Source organism: Citrus clementina, unplaced genomic scaffold, assembly GCF_000493195.1.
Source record: "Citrus clementina cultivar Clemenules unplaced genomic scaffold, Citrus_clementina_v1.0 scaffold_1, whole genome shotgun sequence".
Taxonomy (NCBI): Eukaryota; Viridiplantae; Streptophyta; class Magnoliopsida; order Sapindales; family Rutaceae; genus Citrus; species Citrus x clementina.
The window spans coordinates 10,473,203-10,500,293 of NW_006263303.1; the positions used below are offsets into that span (position 1 = coordinate 10,473,203).

A 27,091-nucleotide genomic window follows, 5' to 3' on the forward strand; every position below is an offset into this window, starting at 1 on the left:
GTGAATCAAATCCTTAAGAATAGCTCATAAATTCTCTACAATATTCAATCACTACCCCATCATTAGAAAAACAATTAATTCGTAAAAAGAACACTGATAGTAAATTCCCAAGAGCCACCAACATCACCTGAAACACATATTACATTTAGATGAGTGCTAGAAGAATATATATTAGTGTATTGGCCACTTACAATTAACCCAATTCATGATAAAGTATTTTTCCAAGATTACAAATTAATTAACGCACAACATCTAAAACACAAAACCTCAGTTACATAATTAAATAAAATCCATCAAAATTCGATCCTCTTCTCTTGATTTCCCCTATTCTCCTAAAGTTTCACCATCCTTTTCTTTATTTCTACTCTTTTTTTTTAAATCTTCTCTTTATTCTTCTTCCACTGTATTTGTTCAAATTTGTTTATCAATCTAAGTTCTAAACACATATATTACACTGAGACTCCAAGCAACGCAAATCCATTTAACTTGTTCATTAGGGCAAGACAATCTTGGCGAAGAAGCAGCATGTGGAAGTATTTCAAAATGACTAGAGAAAGACTTGCTCTAGAACTATGAAAATTAGCATATAAAAAGAAATAGAAAAACACTAAATAAACAAACCACCCAAAGATTTCATCACATAAAGCAAGGGAAAATTATGTGTGATTTCATCACATGAAGCAAGGGAAAAATTATTATCACATCCCACTTCACAAAACTCATTACATACCTTACCTCAAGGCATTACCTCAAGAACAAATACTCTGAAAAATTACGGATATCATTTGGCCTGGAATGATCAGCAGAAAACAAAAACGTTAACAAAGTGCTGCAGCAACGATATCAGAACAATTTCAAACTTAGATAGATTCTCACTTGGGGAGTCCAATATTCTCATTAACCTTCGACTTTTATAAAATTTCACCAGATGGAGCAAACCAACTCAATCAATTTCCAGTACAATAGTGCGTATATATCATATATCAATATTGAGAACTGGTAGGTGCAACATGGTCCATAAACCAAAACATTTCCAACTAATAAAGCACAATACGTGACAAATCAAATAAAAAAAATATCTTCCAAAAAGTTCAACATGTCAATTAAGAGAAAAATTATAGGATTCATATCAGTGCATCCATAAATGGCCTAGTTTCTCTGTCAAGAAGTTAGTCATAAGCACAAGTCAAAATAAATCATTTCACTGAAATGCTAGAAGACCAAGCAAATAAGCACAATCACCACCACACAAAGCATTTGCATTTCCAAAAATGTAGTTCACAAAGATTTTACAGAAGATATCTTTCTAATAGAAAAATACAAGCACCAATCAATTGTAATGGGTTTGAGAAATACCAAAGTAGTTTTCACAGTTGAAGAATAGTCTCTCACAAAAATTCACTTTATACAAATACCTCTGGTGAATAGATTTTGCATACATTTTGGTGGACCTACCATGTGCTCAATATATTTAATAAATAAAGGTGAGAATAATAACAATACCTTAGATGTTGTATTAGCTAAGGCAAACTTTGCTTCAATCCGAACTCTCCAAAAGGCCTAGAAACAACAAAAAAATTCCTTAATTGTATTTCATTAAGAGTAAGTCAAATCAAAATCACATATACCTCTAAATTTGGTTAACTTGTCACTAAGGAAATTATTAGTGTGCCAACAAAATTGAAAGAAAGACGGGGCAGAATGTCTAGACTACTGTAATTGCTCGTGCCTGAGCAACAACATCTCCATTCTTCTCTTACTGATTTATCTGATAAATCATAACAGTCATGTAAGATTGTTATCCAATTAATTAAGTAAACAATGTTAAAAGTTTGTATCGCCACCATCTACTCAATAAAGAACAATGAAGAAGTAAAAACAGAGAAGCCATCACTCCACACTCAAAAAATTTCTCTCACTTTCTCGCTAGCCAAACACTCATTTTCCTCTCTCAAAACCTCGTCTTACCACTCAAAACCTTGTCTTACCACTCAAAACCCACTAAATTTCAGCTCAAATTCTGCCAAAATTTTAGTCTAATTCGAAGATACAGTAGCTAACTCGTTGTCTTTCTCACGCCGCCAACTCCTCGTAGAACAATCTTCTCCGATCCGACTCCATGTAAATAGCACGCTACCACTCGCGTGTCACGGAATTGTTCCACGAAGGCCATAAAGCGGAGTCATTGGCATGTTAGTCCACGAACTCGAAGTCAGTCCTATAAGGCCATGGAGCGGCTTTATTTTTTTTTTCCTTTTTTTGGCATAATTTTAGGAATTTTGATAAATTTATGGTGATTGTTGTCTCTTCAAAAAAAAAAAAGAACTAATCACTTACCTCTCCCGAAAGAAGTCAGTAACAGTGGCTCGAACTTGAAGAAGATCAGTTGTTCAAGCTATAAAAGGGAAATGGGAATAGCCAGCAAGCTGTGGAGTGGGGATGAAGATGACGACAAAGACGAACAACAGTAATTTGTTGTCGGCAAGTGTGATGGTGTATTTTTGTGTGATTCGGTTTGGATGTAGAAATTAGGGTTTTCTATGTGAAGTTCAAAGGAGTGTCCAACACTTAGAATTTTTTTTAAAGGCTTCAAGACACGGTGTCGTTTAATGCCCAGATTGGCCAATCGTAAACTCACCGTTTCATTACTATATAATATGCTATCATGTGTAAGTGACAGATAAAGAAACTATCACAAATCTATCATGCCTTATTGATATATGAAAATTCTATCACATATGTGTCATATTTTTGTGATAAATGACTAATTTTCTAATATCTATCACAAAAATTCTGTCATAGTAGCCTGTTTTTCTAGTAGTGTCATATGATCATAGTTGTGAACTTCCAAAAGCAGGCCGCACAAATTTTCTAAGAAGGCATATAACTTATCAAATTTCAGCTTTGACAAACACTGATAGTTCAAATGGTAAGAGTTCAAATCAGTATCAAGGCCAAAGCATGGCAACAATATTGGATGCTTGATGACATGAAAGCCTCTTTAAGGGAAATCGTGTGGGTTGAATCAAGCTAAGGTAATCCATTGATTCTCATTTGTTTAAAGATCAAAATTAAATGTTTTTTACAAGGAAGATCAATTAACCACTGTATCATCTGTGGATGACAAAATGAGCCATGCATTTGCTTTTAGCATGCCACAAATATTTATGCTACAGTTTCACTTCAAGTTTTTTTCTTTAGTTTTAGATAGATAGGTCCATTTAGGAATCCTTGACTTCAGCTTCATTAAGCTAAAGGATATAAAAGCACAAATTTCAATAAACTATAATATAAAATATGTTTTCTTATCTTTTAATTTGGAAAATTATTCTATATAAAATATGTCGAAAACTATTCATCATTTAGTGCATTAAAAATAGAAGAAAAGTGAAATAACTCTTACCATTCGAAGTCTTCCTTTAACACCAATTCTTTGGACAGGTTTTTCAACACAATTTGCCTTCTTTTCTAGGCAATTTCTGCTAGCCAGAGACCTTTGGAAATGAAAATGGATATTTTTAATTTGAAACCATGGTTTAGATTTCCAACCATAGACTCAAGTCAATGTTTTCAAAATTGGCAATTTATTGTGTTTGATTTCATGAGTCAACAGAAAGCAATAAATGTGATCTTAAGGAACTTGCAGGCAGCAGAATGATTCCAGTAACTCCTCTTATCCTTTTATCTTGTTACCTTTTTTTTCTTTTTTAAGATTCATTGGTATTATACCACTTTCCCTGTAAATCCTAGTTAGTTTTATCATTGCAATATCTTTCTCAACTCATAATGTATTGTGAATGTTAATGAAGACGTTATTTGGAACTTTAGAAAGGCGTATAAAACGTTTTGCAAAATGTATTGATTTGTTTGTTGATGGAGAAATGGAGGTGGTTTTATTTTATCCAATAATTTATGTTTGTTTTTATTTACTTGCAAAGTTGTTTTATTTATCATTGTAGTTTGTAGTTGAATAATTAAAATTTGCTGTTTTACTTTCTGAATATTTTTTATCATTTGGTGTTTTACCCTTTTTTTCAAATAATGGTGACTATGTCCCGAATTAGTAATCCAAACCATTTTTTAACCCGAATTAACAACCCTAACTTGAACCAAATTATGAACTTGAACCAAATCGAATTAGAAATTGAACCGAACCAATCCAAAATAATTTTTCAATCTGTTTGGGTTGAATTCTTGAACACAAACGGGTTGCAAACCGAACCAAAAACCGAAATGCCTACCCTTATTTTGGTTTATAGGCACTTTATGTGCACGATGGGGAGTTTATGACGAAACGACATGTCATTTTTTTTAGTCTTATTTTTTAAAAAATTAACCAATTTGGAAGGTGAGAAGACTAAAATAACTATCCTAGAACCCTTCTAATGAGGTCGTTGATGTTTTGAGATAGATTAGGCCGTTGATGTTTTGAGATGGACTCATATCTAAAGGAGTTTCATATGTCACACAAAGTGAAATATCTGTCATTTTGGTGGTATTTTGTCTAAAATACCCTCTCATTTTCATTAAGAGCGATCTCTTTCTACAAAAGTTTAGATATCTCTTTACTAAATTTCAAACAAAATTCAAATATTGCTTCAATAAATATATTCCAAATATTTTAAAAATCACATTCACTTATAAGACACTGCATTTGTTGAGTTTACATTTTTATTTTGTTTACTTACAACAATGCAAATAAAAGTGTTGAATTTATAAGTGTTGGGTGTTTTTGATTCGGTACTTATTTTGTTATAGAATATGATAAAGTTTATCTAAATGCATAGGCAATATATTATCTTTTGAGGCATTTATTGTGTTGATCATTAATAAATGAGTTTAGTATTAGAATGTTTATTTTAGATCATAATCTAGACTTCTTAACTTTTAAACCTCTAAACAAATCTCGAGTCAAGAAATTTGAAATTTTACTAAATATAAAACTAAAAGTCTTAAATTTAAAAAAGTATGAAATTTTACATCTAACGTCTTTGATCATTAATTGATTGCAATAAAAAATTTAAAAAATATATAATTATATGAAAATGCTATACTTCTAGACTAAGGTATCGTTTGTTTTTTGTCTGAAATCTGAATGGGTTTGAATTTGGTTGAAATCTGAATAAGTCTGAATTCCATATGTCTAAATGACATGTTTATTTTTTTCTTTTTCAATATATGAATATAAGTGACATCTTATTTGTTTTAATAAATTACAAACATCTAAAATATGATTATTTGACATTTATGTCCTTTTAAGAATTGTTTGTACTTGTTATAAATTTTAAGAATTAGATACGTGCACATTACAATTAAAATCAAACATATATAAAATTAGGTAGTAATTGATCTTTAAATAAAAATATTATTACATTACTCCAAATGCAAAATTTAATCAAACTTATTATACTAATTAAAATTTTAAAAGATAAGAAAGTCAATTACATCCTTGAGAAAAGTTGATTTACGAGTTGATCTCGTAGTTGTTGCATGAAGACTTGATCTAATGGTCCAAAGAAGCTACTTGCATTTGTTGGTTGATTTAAATATGCACTGTTATTTTCCAACCAACTTCTTCATTGTCATTCTCTAAAAATAATGCATCAGTAACAGATAATCTTCGAAGAAAATTGTGTATCGCAATGCATGCGATAACAATCTTTGTCTGAGTATAAAATGGATATGGCAGCATTCGCTTTAAAATTGGAAAACAAGCTTTTAGAACACCAAAAGTGCGCTCAATAACATTCCTTAATTTCGCATGACTATGGTTGAAAATCTCCTATTTCCCTCTAGCCCGACCACCATCATGAAAATCATTCAACCAATAACGTATGTGATGATATGGCGCCATAAATCCTCCGGTATGTGTATATGCCGCATCAACTAAATAGTATTTTTCTGGATTCAATAATTACCAAGAGTTAATTATTAGAAAAAAAATTGTCTGACAATTATATTAAAGGAAAAGATTCCTTGGTGGTGGCATTGGAAAATTATGTTATGAATCACGAATTGTTTCTGTCAAGACTCTTGAATCATGTGTTGTTCCTTCCATCCAACAACGACATACTTAAATACCATGTCTAAGTCACAAATTGCCATGACATTTTGAAAACATTCCCCTCTTCCGCGACTCTATATGGCACTTGTTTATCCATTGGAATACATGCATGAATTAAAGTTCCATCTATTGCACTAACAACACCTTACAAAAGCAAATATTATTACTATGAGAGATGTATTAATTACGTTATTATTTATCATTGATAAAAGATAATTTACGTTGAATATTTCACATAGCATGTGATTAGCTATGCTACTTAAATCATCATTAAATGAAGGAGGAGTAATCATTTCTTTTGAGAACTTCATCATGGGTACTAAAACCTTATGCAAGCATTTGTGTACTGCTTAAGTCGATTACTAAGATTGTGACTAATTGTCATCAAGAACATTGCCATTTTTCACTCAACAGACACATGTTTACTAGGGTATAACCATATTTTTACCTTGAAGAATTGACATAAATAAATGAACCCATTCTTCTCCATTCGCATTAATTCATAACATGTAGAAGATTGTCCACTTAAAAGATTTTTGGTAAAATCCAAACTTGTAAGTTTTGATTCTGGCGGTCTTTTAATGTTCAGTGGCTTTAATAAATTAGGTATCAACATAATCAATTGTTTTCGTAGCAATCTCTTAACCTTATATTTCTTATCATCATCTCCTTCACTTAAAGCTTTCATAGAAATATCTAAAAAAAAGGAAAAAAGACCACAATAGTAACAATATCTAAATTTTTTGTACTGTAATATCATCTAACAATTAAAGAAAATATGACAATTTATAAAGAAATAATAATAAGCTTGTGAAGAAGTAAAATGAATAAATAAAAATAACATAACATAAATAAAAATAACATAACCATTAAATCACCATATAATATTTTTCAATGAAAAGACATTATCAAAATTTAGCAAGCGCAATAAAAAGACTTTAGATTCAAGACATTTTAATTTAAATAAAAGCGGTTCCCAGCCTATTTTGCTAAACTTTGAATCCACCAGATTTGTTCTTAGTCACTTTCCATCTCCATCCACACCTCTCTGTACTCCTTTTTGTTACACAATGTGTTGATTGCTATATAATAAAGGGGATCCTAAATAGGTAAAATCTTTCGTAAAATTGTCGTACAATCTTTCATTGTAGGTCCTCTATCATCAATCTTCTCCAATACCTTTACTAACTTTTTGAATTTTTAACTAGTTTCATCAATTTTCTGTTCTTTTGTTTTTTCTTAGAACCTTATACCTCATTTATACTTGGCTGATCGGAGTTGTAATCTGATGCAGGTGTTTTAGGTCCATTATCATCATCCTCTACTTTAATTGAAGTTTCATTAGGCATAGGTGTTTCAAATATTGATGACAGATTTCCCACTTCTGCTAAGTCATTCATGCCAGAACTCCAAGTATTAGATCTAGTAGCTAAAACTCCAGAGAACAACGTCTCTAATTCCTCGGCATTAGCTAAAGGCTTAAAACGAAACTGTCTAGCTTTTGGATATTTCTATTTAACAATGAAAAAGTAGTTAACGCCTATATATTATAAAATCTTTTATAAACTCATTCTAATAAATTAAATAATTAAAATGTTACCTTTATGTACTCTTCCCATCTTTCATCTGGCCAATCAAATGTTTGGGTCATAGGATTGTAATCATATCCTGTTACTGTTGTCATCTTAATCCTTGTTGAATATTGTTTTTTCATATAATCCCAACCATTTTTAAAGCTTCTTCCAGATATCTTAAATATTTCTTCTCCAATTCGAGCCCAATCACGTGGCTTTAAAGTTCCTCCTTATCTAATTCCATTATTTATCTCAATGAGGCAAAGATCAATTAATTGCTTTATTTGGACAAGATCACTCCAATTTGCTCTACAAACTCCAACATTTTCAGCCATTTATGATCGAATCAAGTCATAGACATGTATAATTAGTATTGAAAATAGAAGATAATTATGTTAATAGTTATTGACTTCTTCAATGTAAACATGTTGTCCTCTATTTCTAGAAACCGAAAAAAATATTTCACAATAATGAAATTGATGACAACAATAACAGTTATCTAATGTTTCAAATTTCTTAAACTTAAAACTAGTAGCTCTTAAACTTAAAACTAGTAGCAAATGCTAAATGGAATCAAAACAATATGCAAGCATATTGAGTTGTCTAGTCTAGATGAAATTTACTTGATTCATATGGAAGCTAAATAGTAGCAAGAGTATGATGATTGAAATATAAAGAGAGAAATACATAGTACAAAACAACAATTAGAGTAATGATGACATATGAGATGTAGTTGCCAAAATTAAACAAATCACAAACGCAATAATATCACAGAGCCTTAAAAAAAAAAACACACAGAGCATAACAATACCTCTAGGGATCTGAAAGTGATAGGCCTCGACGCTCATCAAGGGTACCTAAGCCTAATACCCTGTATCAAGGATACACATGAGCTGCTGCATGAGAACTTGGTAGTTGAAGGGACACATGTGCACTCCACTAGTTTTGCAGATGGACTTGGTCTCCAAAGAATCTTCACTTGCTGATTTTATGTTATTTGATTTCTTATTATTTGAATTATTGTTATTTAGCTGTTAGTTTAAGAGAATAAGTCAGCCTAGAATCAGCCAACAATCACGATCAGTTGAGATTGTGATGGCTTCATATTGTTCTAAGTATAAATGAGCTCCAACAGCAAGAATAAAGGAGGAGAGTATCAACTAAATTCAATTACTTGTGGTTATTCTCACCTTAAGAGAAATCTATTTTAATTAGCTTTGACTGGGACCGCATCAGTGGTATCAGAGCAGGTTACTATGACTACCAACAGAGATCGACTCGACCGTGTGGAAGCTGACATAACTCATTTGCAAGAAGGGATAAAACGGATGGAAGAAGGGCAGCTAGGGATGAGTGATAAACTGCATCAAATTGAAGCTGCTCTCAGCAAACTAGCAGGGTCTATATCAGCATCCAAAGGGACCCCGAGTTTCAACAATTATGAATCTTCAGGATCTGCACAACTTAGCAGAAGTGAAGAAGGTAACCGACCACAATTTATTTCACGATCTACTAAGCTTGAGTGCCCAAAGTTTGCAGGTGGCGACCCAACAGAATGGCACAACCGAATACTTCAATTCTTCGAGTACCAAGAGTCCACCGACGAACAGAAGGTGTCTCTTGCTTCCTTTCACCTCGAAGGAGAGGCCAACCAATGGTGGCAATGGCTGCGGCGTGCGTATCGTGAGGAAAACAAATTGGTAACATGGAACAATTTTGTGGAGGAGCTTTGGGCTCGCTTCGGACCTACGGAATGCGAAGATTACAATGAAGCCTTATCAAGAGTAAAACAAACAGGGACTCTCCGTGACTACCAAAGAGAGTTTGAGAGGTTGGGAAACCGAGTTAGTGGCTGGACACAAGGGGCGCTTGTGGGAACCTTCATGGGGGGCCTGAAACCGGAGATTGCGGATGAAATTAGGATGTTCATGCCAAAAACGTTGAAGGATGCGTTTAAACTCGCACGAATGAGAGATGAACAGCTGACTCGTCAAAGGAAAACAACTGTAACGAACCCAACCACAACCAATCGCTCCCCAACAACAAGCAGCATCAAGAGGCTACCATGGGAAGAGATGCAGCGTAGAAGAGCACTTGGTTTGTGTTTCAACTGTAACGAACGTCTCACTGCAGGTCACAAGTGCCAAGGACCACAGTTGCTATTACTTGAAGTTGGAGCCGCTGATAATGAAAACGCAAACAATGAACAAACAAAAGAAATTCAAACTGAACCCGAAATCACATACTACGCTCTCATGGGCTGGACCGCTCCTCAGACCATGAGGGTCTCTGCCAAAATTGGGCCTTACAAAATTGTGGTACTGATTGACAGTGGTTCGACGCACAACTTTATCAGCAGGCGTTTGGCAAATTTGTTACAGCTCCCGGTTCTTCCTACCTCTGGATTCTCAGTAAAAGTAGCTAATGGTGAAACGTTATTATGCAGGGGCAAGTTCGAAAAGGTACAACTATTCTTGCAAGATATTCCATTTACTCTTACCTTGTATGCATTGCCCATTACAAGGTTAGATTTGGTACTTGGGATACAATGGCTAGAGCAATTGGGCTCGGTAGTGTGTAATTGGAAGCAACTCACAATGGAATTTGATTGGGAGAACCAAAAGCGGCAGCTGCAAGGTATTGGCCCTCAGGCTCCACAATTGGCCTCTCTCACTGAAATTTCCCATGATGCTAAGCAAGGGCAGCAAGGTTTCACAATTTGCTTCAATATGAGGCTTGAACCCGCACTAAGCAAGACGGCATCAGATATGCAAAGTTTGCTGGAGGAGTATTCAACTTTATTCCAAGAACCAACACATCTTCCCCCAAGCCGTGAGATAGAGCACAACATTACATTAAAGGAGGGAACCGAACCTGTTAATGTAAGGCCATACAGATATGCTCACTTCCAAAAAGATGAAATTGAACGACAAGTCAATGAGATGCTCAATTCAGGGTTAATACGACCAAGTACCAGCCCATTTTCTTCACCCGTGCTCTTGGTGAAAAAGAAAGATGGAAGTTGGAGATTTTGCACTGATTACCGTGCGCTCAATGCGGTTACTGTCAAGGACCGATTTCCTATACCAACCGTTGATGACATGTTGGATGAGTTGCATGGAGCCGCTTTCTTTACCAAACTAGACTTACGGGCCGGGTACCACCAAGTTCGAGTCAAACCCACAGATGTTCACAAGACAGCCTTCAGAACACACAACGGCCATTACGAGTATCTGGTAATGCCATTCGGCCTTTGTAATGCTCCATCAACATTCCAGGCAATCATGAACTCTATTTTTCGGCCGTACTTAAGAAAATTTATTTTAGTTTTCTTTGACGACATACTAATATACAGCTCCTCTTGGAGTTATCATCTTGATCATGTCAGACAGGCATTAGAGGTATTAAAGCAGCACCAATTTTTTGTTAAATCAAGCAAATGTCACTTTGGACAGCAGGAGTTAGAATATTTGGGGCACATCGTCACCTGTCATGGTGTGAAGGTGGATGACTCAAAAATTGCCGCTATGGTCTCTTGGCCACTACCAAAAAATATCAGCGAATTGCAAGGCTTCCTAGGACTAACGGGATATTACAGAAAGTTTGTGCAGGGATATGGGCTGCTAGCAAAACCTCTCACCAATTTGTTAAAAAAAGGGCAATTTGAGTGGAGCATGGAAGCTGAGGAAGCATTCAACAAACTAAAGAAAGCAATGACCAGCACCCCTACCTTGGCTATGCCAAATTTCAACAACACTTTCATCATTGAAACAGATGCCTCGGGAGACGGGATAGGAGCAGTCCTACAACAAAATGGTCAGCCAATCGCATTCATGAGTAAAGCACTTGGAGTTTCCAAGAAAACATGGTCTGCCTATGCTAAAGAAATGTTGGCGATAGTGGAGGCAATTCGTACATGGAGACCGTATCTATTGGGAAGAAAATTCATTATCCGGACAGACCAACGCAGCCTAAAATATCTCTTGGAGCAACGCATAGCCACACCAGAACAACAGGAATGGATAGCAAAACTAATGGGGTTTGAATATGAAATCCAATATCGGCTGGGCAAGGAGAATATGGCAGCGGACGCTCTCTCCCGACGTCCTGACAGTGCAATACTTAACCATCTATTTGTGTCGCAGGTTTCAATTTGGGAACAAATTAAACACGCTGCTGCAGATGATGACTATGTTAAAAGAATAACATCATTGGCCCACACACAAGATACTAGCCCATATGTAATTCGTCAAGGATTAGTCTTCTTCAAAGGCAAAGTTGTGGCGCCGCTCAAATTACGAGAAACGTTAATCTTTGAAGCACACGACACAAAGATGGGCGGCCATTCTGGAGTACTTCGCACGTTCAAACGCTTGGCAACTCAATTCTACTGGCCTTCTATGTACAAAATAATACATGATTATGTTAGCAGGTGTGTTATTTGTCAAAAAACAAAAGCTTCCACACTGAAGCCAGCGGGTCTCCTACAACCTCTTCCAATTCCTTACAAAGTGTGGGATGATATCACACTCGATTTTATTGAGGGATTACCAAACTCGCAAGGGAAGGATACCATCCTAGTTGTTGTTGACAGGCTCAGTAAATATGCACACTTCATGGCTTTGACGCATCCGTTCACAGCAAAAACAGTGGCGGAACGATTTATTGACGGTGTGGTTAAACATCATGGCATGCCAAAGTCAATCATCAGCGACAGAGACCCCATTTTTATTAGTAAGTTTTGGCAGAAGTTCTTCCAAATGTCAGGAACCAAATTGAAATTGAGCTCGGCGTACCATCCGCAGACCGACGGACAAACGGAGGTCACAAATAGGTGCTTGGAACAATACCTCCGGAGCTTTGTTCACCAATGGCCTCGCAAATGGAATTCATACCTTCATACCTTCCTTGGGCAGAGTATTGGTACAATACGACGTATCATGAGTCTACTGGTATGACCCATTTCCTTGCTCTTTATGGCCGCAAACCTCCCACTTTGCCCATGTATCATGAAGGCTCTTCTCCGGTTCATGAGGTAGACCAGGCCCTGCTAACTCGAGATGAGTTGCTTCAATTGCTGAAGAGCAATCTTGCTGTTGCCATTAATCGCATGAAACAATCAGCCGACAAAAGGCGTCGTGATGTTCAATTTCAGCCTGGCGATATGGTCTATTTAAAACTCCAGCCATATCGTCAAGCTACGGTTTTTCGGCGTGCTCATCAGAAATTAGCAAGCAAATACTTTGGTCCATATCTAGTTCTTGAACGGATTGGTAGTGTTGCTTATAAACTACGATTGCCAACTCAGTCTCGTGTGCACCCAATCTTTCATGTTTCATTGCTGAAAAAATTTATTGGTGATAACCCTAGCCCTGGTCTTGAGTTGCCATCTGTTGATGATGATGGGCTAATCATTTTAGAACCTGCTGAAATTATTGATGTTCGTTGGATTAAAAGAGGTGGCAAATTTGTGGAACAATGTTTGGTGCAATGGAAACGTCTGCCAAAGGAAGAAGCAACATGGGAAGATGCTGTAGAGCTTACGCAGAAGTTTCCTCATTTGTCCCTTGTGGACAAGGGACCACTTCCAGGGCGGGAGGATGATAGGCCTCGACGCTCATCAAGGGTACCTAAGCCTAATACCCTGTATCAAGGATACACATGAGCTGCTGCATGAGAACTTGGTAGTTGAAGGGACACATGTGCACTCCACTAGTTTTGCGGATGGACTTGGTCTCCAAAGAATCTTCACTTGCTGATTTTATGTTATTTGATTTCTTATTATTTGAATTATTGTTATTTAGCTGTTAGTTTAAGAGAATAAGTCAACCTAGAATCAGCCAACAATCACGATCAGTTGAGATTGTGATGGCTTCATATTGTTCTAAGTATAAATGAGCTCCAACAGCAAGAATAAAGGAGGAGAGTATCAACTAAATTCAATTACTTGTGGTTATTCTCACCCTAAGAGAAATCTATTTTAATTAGCTTTGACTGGGACCGCATCAGAAAGTCGTATTAATATAAGAAAAGCCAATTGATAATCTAAAAGATAATATGATTTTAAAATAGTCTTGCGTCGGGCTTGGGCTATTTCTGTAAAGCCCTAGCTCAACCCTCTCACATGGTGCCTGGTGGTGGCCTAGGCTATTCAGAAAAGGTATCGAAACAAAACAAGAGATTGAAAGGCAAGAAATGCACATTTTTAAACGTTTTTTTCCTACTGTAGTTAGAAAGGTTGATAAATAAATTGAAGTTATTGTATATATTATGTATATGTAACTCTACTAGTATGAGTGAGAGTGAGAACAATCAATTAATCCAAAAGATTTTAGAAAATCAACTCAAAAAACCAATCAACATCAATGGTGTAAGTAGTGGCGGACCAAGACACTTAAATCGGGGGAGGGGGGCTTAGTTTAAGAAATTTTATTTAATTTGGAGTATTTTTTTAAATGTTCACTTGAATTCATTTTAAATTTCATAAACTCAAATTCCATTGCTTTCTTTTAAATTTTAAATAATAATAGTAATAAATTATTTATTTTAAATGTGTGAAAGTATCCTTTTTCTAAATAGTTTTCACAAAATATTTAAAAAGACAAAATAATATGGTTATTGGGATTTGAACCAAGATTCTAAAACCATCAAATAACATACTTACCATTAAATTACTAAATTTTTGTTATGTAAAAGTGTGTCCCAATTCTTTTTATTTAACTCTTTTAGAAGGGGCTTGGAGTGCATTTAAAAAAAAAAATTAATGGCACAGAAGGAGCTGAAGTCCCTCCTGAGCCTTAGTTGGGTCCACCCATGGGTGTAAGTAACTGAGACAATAATTTCATCAATAAAAATTTAAGAAATAACATATAAATTAGCACTAATGTAAAAACATAATATTTAGAAAAATTGTAAAAAAATAAAAAAAAAGTATACGTTAATACTAGAGATTCAATGGGATGTATTTGAAGAATTTCAATGCTAACGAAAAAGAGAACAAATAGAAAGAATATTTGAACGTTAATTAGAAAGAGATAAAGAAGTATTAGATTTTACAATATGAGAAATATGTATATTTAATAGGGATATTATTGGAATATAGTATTTATTTCCTATTCATACTTTTTTCATTAGATAAAATCACATAATTTTATTTTTTCTATTCAGCCGTAAATATCTAAAAATCATATATAAGTTGAAAAAACAAACAAACAAATTTGAAAACAAACATATGAAGAGTGTGTTTGGGAGTGAGATGCTGTAGTTTTTAAGCTGCAACTTCTGTAGAGTAAAAACTACAGCTATAGAATAGAAGTTAAAAAAAAAATTACTAAATTATCAAAGGTCAGTTACAAATATTATCATATACTTTAGTAGTTAGGCTATTACCTCACTCCCAAACGGACTAAAAACGCTTAACAAACACGCACTGTGTCCAGAAGTCCAAAACATGATTTAAAAATATTCAGTGGTATTAAATAAAAGGATATTTAGGTAATTTCACTTCAGAGTCTGTCATATTCTTGACGGTTAAAGGCATTATTGAGTCATTTATCTGGGGCAAATCGGCAAATCCCTCGCTAAAAACCAGTTAACCTTTACCAGCACTATCTAAGGGTTTACGATTTTCCAAAATTTTATGGCCCAAATGGAGAGGTCTCAAGTTGAAACGACGTCATTCTGTTTCTCTCCTCATCGCCATCTCAAGAGCGAAACTTACCGTGCTCTAGTTCAGATTCTATCGCATTGCTATGACCACTCTCAAATCTCTGCTGCGCAAGACTCAAGACCGGGTACTTGATTTACACCGTCCATTAGAATTTTAAATTTTAGTTTAAGAAGCTGAATTCACGTTTTATTTTAGGAACTCTTATATTAACAGATTTGATTACCTAAAATTTGCTTGAATATTACAATCCCTCTGTTTCTATATGCTTCTGCTACTATTACTTTCAATTATGTTATTCTTTTTTCTGTGTGTGTGTGTGTTTTTTTTTTTTTCTTTTACATTTTTATTTTTTTTCTCTTTTAAAGGAATGTGTGGGAGTGGCGAATTGGTGGGTCCCAATGCTGCGGTGGTTGATAACTCCTTGGCTGAGAAAGACAAAGCTGGTGACGAAGATAGATGGTTTGGTGACGCTCAAATTGTGCTGGATGAGATACAGGATATATTGCAAGTAGAAGAAAATGGCAATTTGCTGAAGCAAGAGCTGGCAGTTTGTGATGGTGACTATGAGACTGGTAACTTTGATGAAGGGTTAGGGCAGCAACGAATGTTAATGGATGAGTTAGAGCATATTATGAAGGGAGATGTAATCTTTGTCCACGAAGAGGATGCATTGGTGAATGATCGACAGGAACATGTTGATATTCAACAAATTGTTAATGTGGAATCTAGGAGTGAGGCTGAGCTACAAGTAGATAAAGGAGACAGTAATTTAGATGTTCCTAAGTCATTTGATTCTTCTGTAGACAGAAATATGGATTCTCACGCCTCAAAACCGGCTGAGGATAGTGAAGAGAGAAATTCTAAATTGAGGACAAATTCATTGGAATTTGAGAATGAAATGCAGCAGAAGGAGATGGAAGAGGAGAAATTAGTTCATACAAATGGCATAATTGGTGCCCATGATCATAGGGCTGAAGATGTAGAGGTTGAAGAGGGAGAAATTTCTGGCCACTTTGAGGTTGACGAAGTATCCATTGATATGATAATTGACAATGCTGTAGTGTCAAATGAAAAGAAAGAAGACGAGGAGCAAGTTTCCAAAGATGTAACTGATAAGACAGACTTCCCTTGTAATGAAAAATGTGGAGGCACTGAGAAATTTTCTGACTCCACTTCTGTTTGTTTGAATGCTGTCGACCATAACGCTAGTGGTGGAACAGTGGAACTCCAAGAAACTGTTAGAAATGAAACACAATGCAAGACCAAAATCTTTGCTGATGGAACTGCCCCAATGGCCATAGATCCAGACAGGTATAATAGCATGCCTGGTGTTGGAAGAAATAAGAGGAAAGCTAGTAGAGATGAGGAGGGTATCAGCAGTTTTTCAGCATCTCTTGATGATTCAACAGTGCAGAAAGAAGTTGTAAAGCAAAGGGTGACTCAAGAGCAAGGAATTACGACCAAAGACAAGGTGCAATTCTTATTTCTTATAGTACTTAATTTACTATTTTATATATGTGTTCGCTACAGCAATATAGTGATAAATTTGTTTCATTACATCTGTTAATGTGCTCCACTGTGTAGTATATGTTTGATTTTCTTCTTTTCTTTTTTCCTTTTCTTTCTCCATTATTTGATAATTTATAATGCACGGCCTTTATTGCCAAGGAGGCTTTTTGATTGGTCATCATGTACGCCTCTCTGTTGTTTATATACAATCCACAACTTTTAGTTTGTGGATCTGGCTTAACTTTCAAAATATGGTTCTGGGGGAAATTGTGGATTACAACTTTTGGCAATCTCTAGCTACAAGCATGGCCGCAACTGTCATCAGATTTGGACAAGTTAATTGTACCTTCATGATCATTGCTGTGAAATGGAGAGTGTCAACCATATGCATTGCAGATTGTGTGACTTGTTGAAATAATACGTTTGTTTCATTCTTCCTTTCACTTTCCGAAGCAGAATTTATTCTGAAACCAGTCATTTTGAGGGTGCAATTAATATGTAATCCACTGGCACTTTTTTTTTCTCTTAGATGTACATGCAACGGACACGAACATACTTGTATACAATAGCGACAGACTTTCTCTGTAATGTCTGGTTATAAATATCAGAGAGAGGCTGCTGAATATGATGTTTAAATGCATTTTACCATGTTTTTATTTTTGTATTGCAATTTTGGTCCACTGAAAACATTATGGTATTTTGTTGTTTTTTGCAGTTGGATTCTGGTGCTTGCAATAAGAGAAAGCGGAGTGCTCTGTCTAAGAAAAAGAAAGCAAAGAAAAAGGTTTACACCTTTTTATTTTTGTTCTTCGGTTGTTTGAAGGATTTCTTTCATCTATCTAGGTCATTAATTCCTGATTAATTCTGATGAAATTAATTATTCATTTCTCTAAAATCATTTTAAGATTGATTTATGTGCTTCCTAAACCAAAGTGCCACCATGTACATTCATTACATTTTCTATGTGTTTTCGAAGTGTATAATTAGTTTAACATTGGAATTTTCTTTTTCAGCAAAAAGAACGCAAAAAACGTGCAGAAAAGAACCGACAGCTTGGCGTTCGAAGGTTGAAATTGCCCCAAAATTTGAAACCAAAAACTGTTAAATATTGCCACCATTATCTCAAGGGAAGATGTCAAGAGGTCGTACAATTTTCCATTTTTTTAGGATTTTATATTTTTATATTGATTTTGAATTGCTCTGGAGTAGATGTGTACTCATTTTTTGCATAGTACGAGGAATTTCACTTAGCTGTTTTCTAATCATTATCAAATGATCTAGTCTCTTTTAGTTGTTTTCGCTTTGCTGTTGCTAATTATTACTACCATTATTATTATTACTATTTTTTGGTTTTACAGGGTGACAAGTGTAAATTTTCACATGATACCGTACCTTTGACAAAGTCCACGAAGGTAATTCAACTTCTTGATTACAAATTTTAATCTTTTGCTAGTAATGCAATCTAATCTGATACATTGTTGTAGCTATACTTTTGTAACTACTGGAGGCTGAATATCTTGATTTTATTACAATTAACCAACCTGTAGTTTGTTGCCATGGCTAAAAAACGTTGGCTTAACTTCTATGCTCACATTTTATTCAATATGTATTCTGTAAACTGAATTTGTATTATGAGGAATGTTTAGTAGCATATAATTAAAAGATCTTAGTTCTGATTCCCGGTACTGCATTAACTTACCCAGACGACCATCGGACTATAAAGTTAAAAGAAGAAAGAAAGAAAATTAATCATATAATTCTCTTTAATTAGAATTTATTTATTTTCCATGGAAAAGTTGCTGGTTCTGTAAAGCTCAATTCTCAGTTTCTCTTGCATTTTAATGATGCAGGCATGCTGTCATTTTGCACGAAATTCATGCATGAAAGGAGATAACTGTCCATTTGATCATGACCTCTCTAAATATCCCTGTGAGAATTTTGTGGCCAAAGGCTTTTGCAACAGAGGTGATAATTGTTTGTTTTCACACAAGGTACCTTCTTCTTGCTATTGCAAGATGCTTCTTCATTTGTGCCACTATCATTGCTTTAATTTTCTGTGTAGTATAATTTCTTAAGCTGTTCAGTTTAAGGCTTGTTTGGATTAAGTGAGTTGAGTACGTAATTTTTCTTTGCTTCAGCTACCACCCAAGGAACAGGACCCGCCTACTCCAAGTACTTGCACACCTGAACTGAAACCTTCACCTCCGTTGTATGCTTCAAATTTGTTGAAGCCACTAAACAATAACAAAGTCTCCCATCAGAATGTTGATGCACTATCCAACCATGGGAAAGTTTCTTCTTTCAAAAATATAGAACAAAGTGTGGCAAAGAGTATACTGAAGCCACCTGCACTTGCACCTAAAGGTATTAGTTATCTCTTTCTGGGGAAGTCATCATTTCTTGAAGCCAGCAATCTTGGCCAAGGCATCTCATCTCCAAAGAAGAGCGACAGTAGCAAATTCGCAAATCAGACTGCACAAATTGCATCTGATTCTGTGCAAAGTAGGGATGAAACTCCAAGGAGAATTCCAGTGGCAACAAAGGGTGTAAATTTTCTTTCTTTTGGCAATCGTTCATTGGAGGATTCCAGTGGTAAGAAATTAGCTAACTTGTTTTTGAATCGGGAAAATGGTGCCAAAACATCACTATCAAACAATTTTGGGTTGCATGAAACATCTAGCTCCTCTTCCTGTGGAGAGAATGATGCCGAAGTTGGAAATGCAACGACCCAAATATTCTCAAATAGTGTTCAAAAGTCAAATGATATGCCGAAGAAAACCCAACCTGCAATTACACCACGGGGATTGAACTTTCTTTCTACTGGAAAAGCCTTGGCCAATAACACTATTAGTAATAATCAAGCTAGATTACGTTCCAGTGCTGGTGATGTTATCAATAGATCTCTTGAAGAGAGTCCAAATACTCCCAATATGTCGCAAAATTCAAGTGCAAATCCATGGAGTCTGCCAGGTTCTTCATTTACTTTAGGTCACTCTTTAGATCACTCAGCACAAGGGTACTATAGAAGTACATCAAACTCAGCTCAGAGGGCACTAGAATTTGCAACAAAGATTGAACCCAAAGTGAAGACTAATCAGTCTACGGTTGGAACTGCAGTCAAATAATGCAGCAAGGGGTATTAGATAGTGGTGGCAGTACCGTATGTTCATATAATGACTCAGCGAAAGCCTCAAAAACTCTGGACTTCTTGCCTGGTGTTAGTAATAGAACAAAGCAGTAGACACTCGATAGCCAGCGGTTTAGTTGAGAGTTTGGCTTTGATATACATGTGGCTGATTCTTTTGGAGTCTCGGCATCTGTATATCTTTCATTGGAAAATGTTAAGAAAATAAGCAGGTGAGTTTTTACTTCTATCTATGTGATTATCGCTCTCAATGCTTCACATTAGCTATCTGCTATTGATTTAGAGAACCGAAGCTAATGGAAGTAGTTTATGGTATGGGTGGAGTTTCATAACTGCAGTTTGCAAGTCAATGAAGATGAAGCAAAATTTCTCCGGAATGGTTCATGTATCCAAAATTGAGGTTGGCACTTGACAGCAGGCTTTGGTAGGCTGTGGATCTGTTGTCCGTTTAGCAGCTGTATTATGGGCGCTTATGACTGGAGACTATTCAGTTTTGATTAACTTAAGGTTGGCCAACTATTCCTAGTACTGATAGTTGATTTTTGCTCGGTGACAATTGATAATAGTGTATATTGCTGTTACCATCTTAAGTAGGCTTGGTAAAATTTGATATGACCCACTCATACGTTACGAATCAATACAACAAAAACAGTTGTCGGGTCAACCTTTATTGGGTTGGGTCATTAATGAGTCAACTCATTAAAACTTGTCCCATAAGGGGCAGGACTTAGATTTAAATCCATTTCACTCAGTCGAATAACACTTAAAATTAATAGTTTAATAACTGAAATTATAAACTTTGAAAGAAGTGAATTGATTTTTTTTAATATTATATGCAAAAAATAAATTGAATGTAAATTGACTAATTATATAAAATTATCAAAAGCCCTAAAATCCCTAGGTATTTGTTGTAAAACTTGGAGTTTTTTTTTTTTAATTCTGTTATACACAGATTGTTACTGATATTACATCAGACATTACAATTAATATTTATAATCATATTATACAACTGTGACCATTGTTATATATTGACACACTGAAGCACTTGCTCAGATACTTTAAATTTTCTCTAATATTCGAGGGGTGCCTACTCCATCACATTTCATTAAGGGGAGACTGTCTCCACTCAATTAGTTGATAATTGAGAGAGTACTGAAACTAACCTCCATAAAGTTCTTATGGAGACTCGAACCCTTGCACTTAACATTGTAAGTGCAAGGTTTCTCTATTGGTGTAAAACTTGGAGTTGTTATTGACTCATTAAATGACTTTTCAGGTAATGCAAATTTCTTTCTATGTTTTTTTTCCCCCTCTTAAGACTTTAATAACTAATATTGGTGTCTAGCACTAAATTATTGATAATTTGCTGATTATATTATTAGATCATATTAAACATGAAGAATATTAAGATTTTGTTTCATTTTGTATTATATACATTTTTAGCAAGCCTATTTTGTAAATTGTTGTGTTTTAAATTAAAAATAGATAATTATTTTAAATTTACCCAAACAAGCAGGTTAAATGGATCGGTTTGGGTGGCATTCTCATGATAACAAATAGGTTCAAGTTTATATTTTTTTACCTAAATAAGCTAATGAATGGGTTTGGGTATGTATAATTTAAAATGACGTGATAAGAGCACATACACCAAACCGCACAAACGTGACCCATTGTTATGCCTAATTGTTAAGATTGAACTCTTGCAAGTCTTTTTAATTATATTCTTACTTTATGCAATAATCTTCCTAGTACCATTATTTCCTTGCTCAAAATGTACCTCCTCCATATCCGAGTCATCATGCTGAACATAATATTCTTCCTGCTGATCTTTGTAAAGGAATCATGCAGAATACTGTCAATCTCTAGAAAAGCAAACCTATTAATCACAGTTATATTTTCATTTTGTCAAGTCAATTTCTTCGAAGCATGTGTAATATTTTTTTCCTTCTGGAGATTCAATGGCAGGTTTTGATATAATATTTTTAAGTTCAATGAACAAGTTATTAGCGATCAATGAACAAGTTATATTTGAATTGTAAGTATGATTACACTTGTGCAATGACCTGTATAATTCCATGATTACTTAAAATGTCATATTACATGGTGAATTTTTGTGAGATTAAATCTTTAAGTAATCTTTTATTTAGGATTTTGTTTTTCATGGAAATGGTCACCTCTCTCTTTGTAAATTGTGAGAATGTGAAGGTTTGTTGCATCCTGTATATTGGAACAACAAAGGTGACCAAAACATTTTTCTTGTTGGAGAGCTTCTAACAACAAATATCTAAGCATTAACTTTTCATGGTTGCTTCCTGCGTGCTAATAGTTTGTAGTGGTCTTGGATCTGATGAAGACTATAGAAAAAATTTCCCTGTGAATGTTGTCCCCAATATAGGATCAGAAAATTAAATCTTATTTGTACCATTTATGTAGTACCATCATATTTAGGCTTTTTCCATGTTTGCTCTCCATGTCAGCTGGTATTTATTATATAGTTACATGATATATTTTGTACGGGAAAGGTGGAGCCTAATGCTCATTAAACTTCGTCAATAGCATCGGAGAGTAATGTTGCTCCAAGAACGTCATTAATGGTAACACCTCCTCTTAAACATCCGCTGACCTCCAGTTGTTTTCAAGTCATTTGGGGTGTAGACAATGTAATATGTTGGTGTGGCTGACTGGGTGCGGTGCCTAGAAAAAGCCAGGGAAATTTACGAAAATAACCATAAAATTTTTGTTATTTTCACAATTAACCTTCTCAATTTTTTTCTATCAACATTAGCCAAACACACGCTTTTCTCCCCAAATTATCCTTCTTTACAAACGAAAAGAAGCTTGGCGCGACAGGCACCTGTCGCACCATGCTTTGGTGCGACAAGCACCTGTCGCACCAAGCTTCGTGCGACAGGTTGCCTTCTTCTATCTCAGTATTTGTTTGTTTTTGCCAGTTCTTTCGTCTTTGTTCGTCTCTTCTTATTTGTATGTAATATCTTCTTCTACCTCAGATCGAATCTCATCCGACAACCCAAACAACAAAACAAAATCAGCTTTTTAATTCTCCAAAATCCAATTTCGGAATTCAAATTCCCCGGGATTTTCCATTAAAAGCCATGTTGCGAAATGCTAGGCGAGCTGTACGGAGACCTACCTCCACCCTCCGATGAGGACAAACCCACCAACACGACCACCACTGTCTGGTCAATTTTCGCGCCACCACAAACCAGCCTCAAGCCCCAATCCAAACCCAAAACCACTCAAAATTCTCTCCCGACTAGACCCCATTCCTCACCTGCAATCACACCTTCTCCCGACGACGTGGTAGCGCTACCGCAACCGGCATTGGTCGACGCCACTTCGACCGTAATTAAGGAGCACGACCCCGCTAGACCGAACTACGATGATTATAGGAGAGAGAAGAAGAAGAAAGAGGTGGATGCTGAAATTAGTAGAGAACTGGAGAGAAGAATGCAAGAGGAAGAGGAAAGGGAGATGAGAGAGAGGGGTAATTTGGTCTCAACGGTTCTTTTATGGCTAATGTTGATAGAAATTTGTTTGAGGGGTTAAGATGAAAAAAACTAAAATTTTTATGGTTATTAGTATAAATTTCCCAAAAGGCCAGCATGTGCCCACCATTTTTGAGGGCCTATAATAATTTGGCTGGTCTAATGTTAGTGGGACTCAAAAATTAAATGATACGTCATATTATTTAAAATAAAAAAATTTATAAGTTGACCCATCATTTCTGCCAAATAGAAAGTTAATGGTTGTAGCACCTCAACAATTTGGGTAGGTGCTTCTACTCCACTCAAGCTTCTTTCTTCTCTCTCTCTCTGTGTATGTTACTGTAGGGCTAATCTTGTTCATCATAATTGCTTTGGAGTCATCACGAAAAGACTAGGATTGTTATTCAAAGAAGAAAGCTAAAGTAAAAGCGCACATGGTCTTCTTTTCTTTTTTGTTTTTTCATATTCAAATTTGTTTGAATTGTAGACTTTTGAGTTCAGAATGAGCTGAATATTCTTTCGCTGTTTTACATTTTCAAATTTAATGATGTTATTGCCGTCGCTTTTTGAATATTTTCCCTTTTGTTTTGTTTACTTTTACTTGTCATTTAGAGATGAGTTGCGTTGATATTTTCGAATTGTTAATAAACTTTTGTATCCAATTGATATGAGATTTGGGCCGTACACTGAATTTTCAGGACAATTAGAACTCGTTCACTCAAAATAGAAGAACAATTAGAAGCTTGGCCTTGCCAATGAGGGCACGCGGTGAGCTTAGGAAACGCACGTTACACCCTTAATGTAACGTGTGACTTCATAAAAATGGAATTGTATTCATACCCTTTGGTTTTTCCTTCTATAGTTCTCTTTTAGTTACAATGTGTCTCAATATTAATAAATCTACACCCGCACGATCGTGGATGATAAAAGCTCATATGAATGGATTTTCTCATGGCAAACAAAAAATAAATAAATAAATAAAGAAGAATAATCTCTCTTATGGGTAGGGTAGAAACATTTAGATTTCTTTCAAGTACGGAGTGGAGGGAGGCACAAATTTTAGTTATTGTCATTAGACTTTAAATTTGTATAAGTTCATGAGTATTAGGAAACACCACATTATAATATTCATAGATAATAATTAATTAAAAATAAAAAATTAGGTGAAATTAATAGAAAATTAGAAAGAGTAGGGCTATTTGAACTTACCAAAGTCCTCTCTACTCTCATCTAAAAGAGCATATTAATTATTGTAAATTAAGTCTTCAAAATTTCAAAATTAAACCGAGAGTGAAGGTGGCATTTGTTTTTTATTTGAAATCTAAATATATCTGAATTGGTCTGTAATTTGGATAGACCTGAAAGTGTAATCTGAATAATATGTTTATTTTTTATCTGAATCTCTAAAAATAAGTATTAAATTATTTTTTTCAGCTTTAAAAAGTAAAAACATGTACTTTTACATTTGTATCTTAATTAAATTTGAAAATCAAATAATATATATATTTATAATATTTTATCATATATAAGCAAAATCATGTTCAAGTGACTATATAATGATTTTGAAATTATAAAATTATCATTGCACCACCTCTGTTTTCCCTTATGTTCATCCAACCACCATAAAATTCTAACATGTTCTCTACATCACCTTTTTTTTTTAAGTTGTATCAATTATCCACTTTTGCACTAACATCATTAAATAATTTAAACAAAATTATAATTTTACCCCTAAATAAATTAAAAGACCATTTTATCTTATAAAAACTTTAAAAAATTAAAAAAAATTATAATTATAAAAATACTCTTAAATTTAATAAAAAAATAAATCTAAAAATAAAAAATAAAAAATATTTTAATAAAAAAATATAATTATAAAAATAATTGCAAAATTTTTGGATATAAAAAAATCCCCTAAATTATTAAAATTTTGGGATTTATTTTTTTACTAAAAAAAATCAGTTATTTTAATAAAATTTTGTGAAATTAGATTTTTTAATAAATAAATTCAATTATTTTTTATTAAAATTTTGTAAAATTATAATTTTTTAATAAAAATAATTATTAAAATTTTACAAAATCTAAATTTAATAAAAATCAACTGAGCACCTCTATTTGGGATTTATTTTTTTATTAAAATTAAGGGCATTTTTATAAGATAAAATGATCTTTTATTTTTCAAAGTTTTTATGAGATAAAATGGTATTTTAATTTATTTAGGGGTAAAATTGTCATTTCGTTTAAATTATTTAACGATGTTAGTATAAAAATGGCTAATTGATACAAATTTAAAAAGAAAGGTGGCGCAGAGAACATGTTAGAACTTTGTGGTGGTTGAATGAATATAAGGCAAAATAGAGGTGGTGTAATGATAATTTTCCTTGAAATTATAATATATAAAATACCATAAGTTTCAAAATTTATCACAAATTCTCTACTATAGTACATAACATAAGAGAAAAACTAATAATATGCTTGAAATAGTTGATTTGCCATATAATCTTGAAGTTATTGCATGAAATTTTAATCTTAAATACTTGAGAGTTGCTAGCATTATTTGTTTGATTTTGATTGCCATGACATTTTCTAGCTCAAATTTATCATTTTCATATTGAGCAAATAATGCATCATCCATTGATATTTCTCAAACAAAATTATGTATTGCCATGCATGCCACCACTATTCTTCTCTGTGTATCAAATGAGTATGGTACCATCCTTTAGCACACCAAAAGCACATTCAGTAACATTTCTCAATTTAGCATGGGCACAATTGAATATTTCTTCCCTTCCTCTAACTGGACCACCATTGCAAAAGTCACCCAACCAATAACGGACATGATGCTATGGTGCCATAAAACCTCTAGTATATGAATATGCTGCATCTACTAAATAATATTTATTTAGAAAAAAAAATGTTGAACATGATTGACTAAGAAAATATAATAACATAAATAATAATGATCAAACTGATAAAACAATGAATATTGACATACCAAGTGGTGGAATAGGAAAATTGTTTCTTGAATTACCAATGGTTTCAGTTAAAAACCTTAAATCATGTACAATTCTTTTCCATTCAACAACAACCTACATAAATGTGGAGAACTAGATTCTGTTTTTTGGGGGCTTAATAGTAAACAATTAAGACTTTTGTGGTCTTTATGCAGATTGACTTCAGTTTGTGGGTCAATATGTAATTACATTGCTGACATGGCTAAAATCGTTATGTTTGTTAAGCTAATTCTGGAAAATTTCCAGAATCAGCAATAAAAGAACAGCTGTTACATAGCTTCTGGTGTGTGGGCGTTTCTTGTTCATTTTTCATCCAAATTCATTAATTCTGGTTTCTCTGTAAATCTTGTAAATTCCTTTACAAGGTCCGATCAATTTGTAATTAATTTGAGCAATAAAAGAGTGCAAATGTTTTCTTTTCAAATTGTGTTGCTTGGCAACTGTGTACTTTGATCTGTTTTTTGATCTTGTTAATTGATTCTTTGTTTTGCTTCGATCTTAAAGGTTCTTTTGGTTATTCTTGTCACCAAAATACAACAGTTAATATCACGTCAAAATCACAAAGTGCCATTACATTTTGAAAGCATTCTCCTCTTCCGCAACCTCTATA

At 34.3% G+C, this 27,091-nt stretch overlaps 1 protein-coding gene across 3 annotated transcripts; it reads left to right on the forward strand.

Moving 5' to 3' along the window:
- The first annotated feature begins 15,197 nt into the window (after positions 1-15,197).
- On the forward strand, positions 15,198-20,551 carry LOC18054491. Of its 3 annotated transcripts, none has more exons than XR_002903989.1 (8): positions 15,198-15,431; positions 15,673-16,778; positions 17,532-17,600; positions 17,830-17,958; positions 18,175-18,228; positions 18,667-18,807; positions 18,955-20,173; positions 20,268-20,551. XR_002903989.1 is itself a non-coding variant. In XM_006451434.2 (7 exons), the coding sequence occupies exons 1-7, from the start codon at positions 15,278-15,280 to the stop codon at positions 19,939-19,941; spliced, it is 2,640 nt and encodes an 879-aa protein (XP_006451497.1). In that variant the 5' UTR covers positions 15,198-15,277; the 3' UTR covers positions 19,942-20,551. The 3 variants fall into 3 exon arrangements, 1 of the variants encoding a protein (XP_006451497.1); XR_002903990.1 differs by having other exon boundaries at positions 20,300-20,551; XM_006451434.2 differs by having other exon boundaries at positions 18,955-20,551.
- Positions 20,552-27,091: the final 6,540 nt, after the last annotated feature.

What these genes read in the sequence shown, in the direction of transcription:
- LOC18054491 (XM_006451434.2), top strand. Translation starts at nt 15,278, where the DNA reads ATGGCCCAAATGGAGAGGTCTCAAGTTGAAACGACGTCATTCTGTTTC. An exon ending in TGCGCAAGACTCAAGACCGG is followed by an intron (nt 15,432 to 15,672) that starts GTACTTGATTTA and finishes TCTCTTTTAAAG; the next exon opens with GAATGTGTGGGAGTGGCGAA. An exon ending in AAAAGAAAGCAAAGAAAAAG is followed by an intron (nt 17,601 to 17,829) that starts GTTTACACCTTT and finishes TTTCTTTTTCAG; the next exon opens with CAAAAAGAACGCAAAAAACG.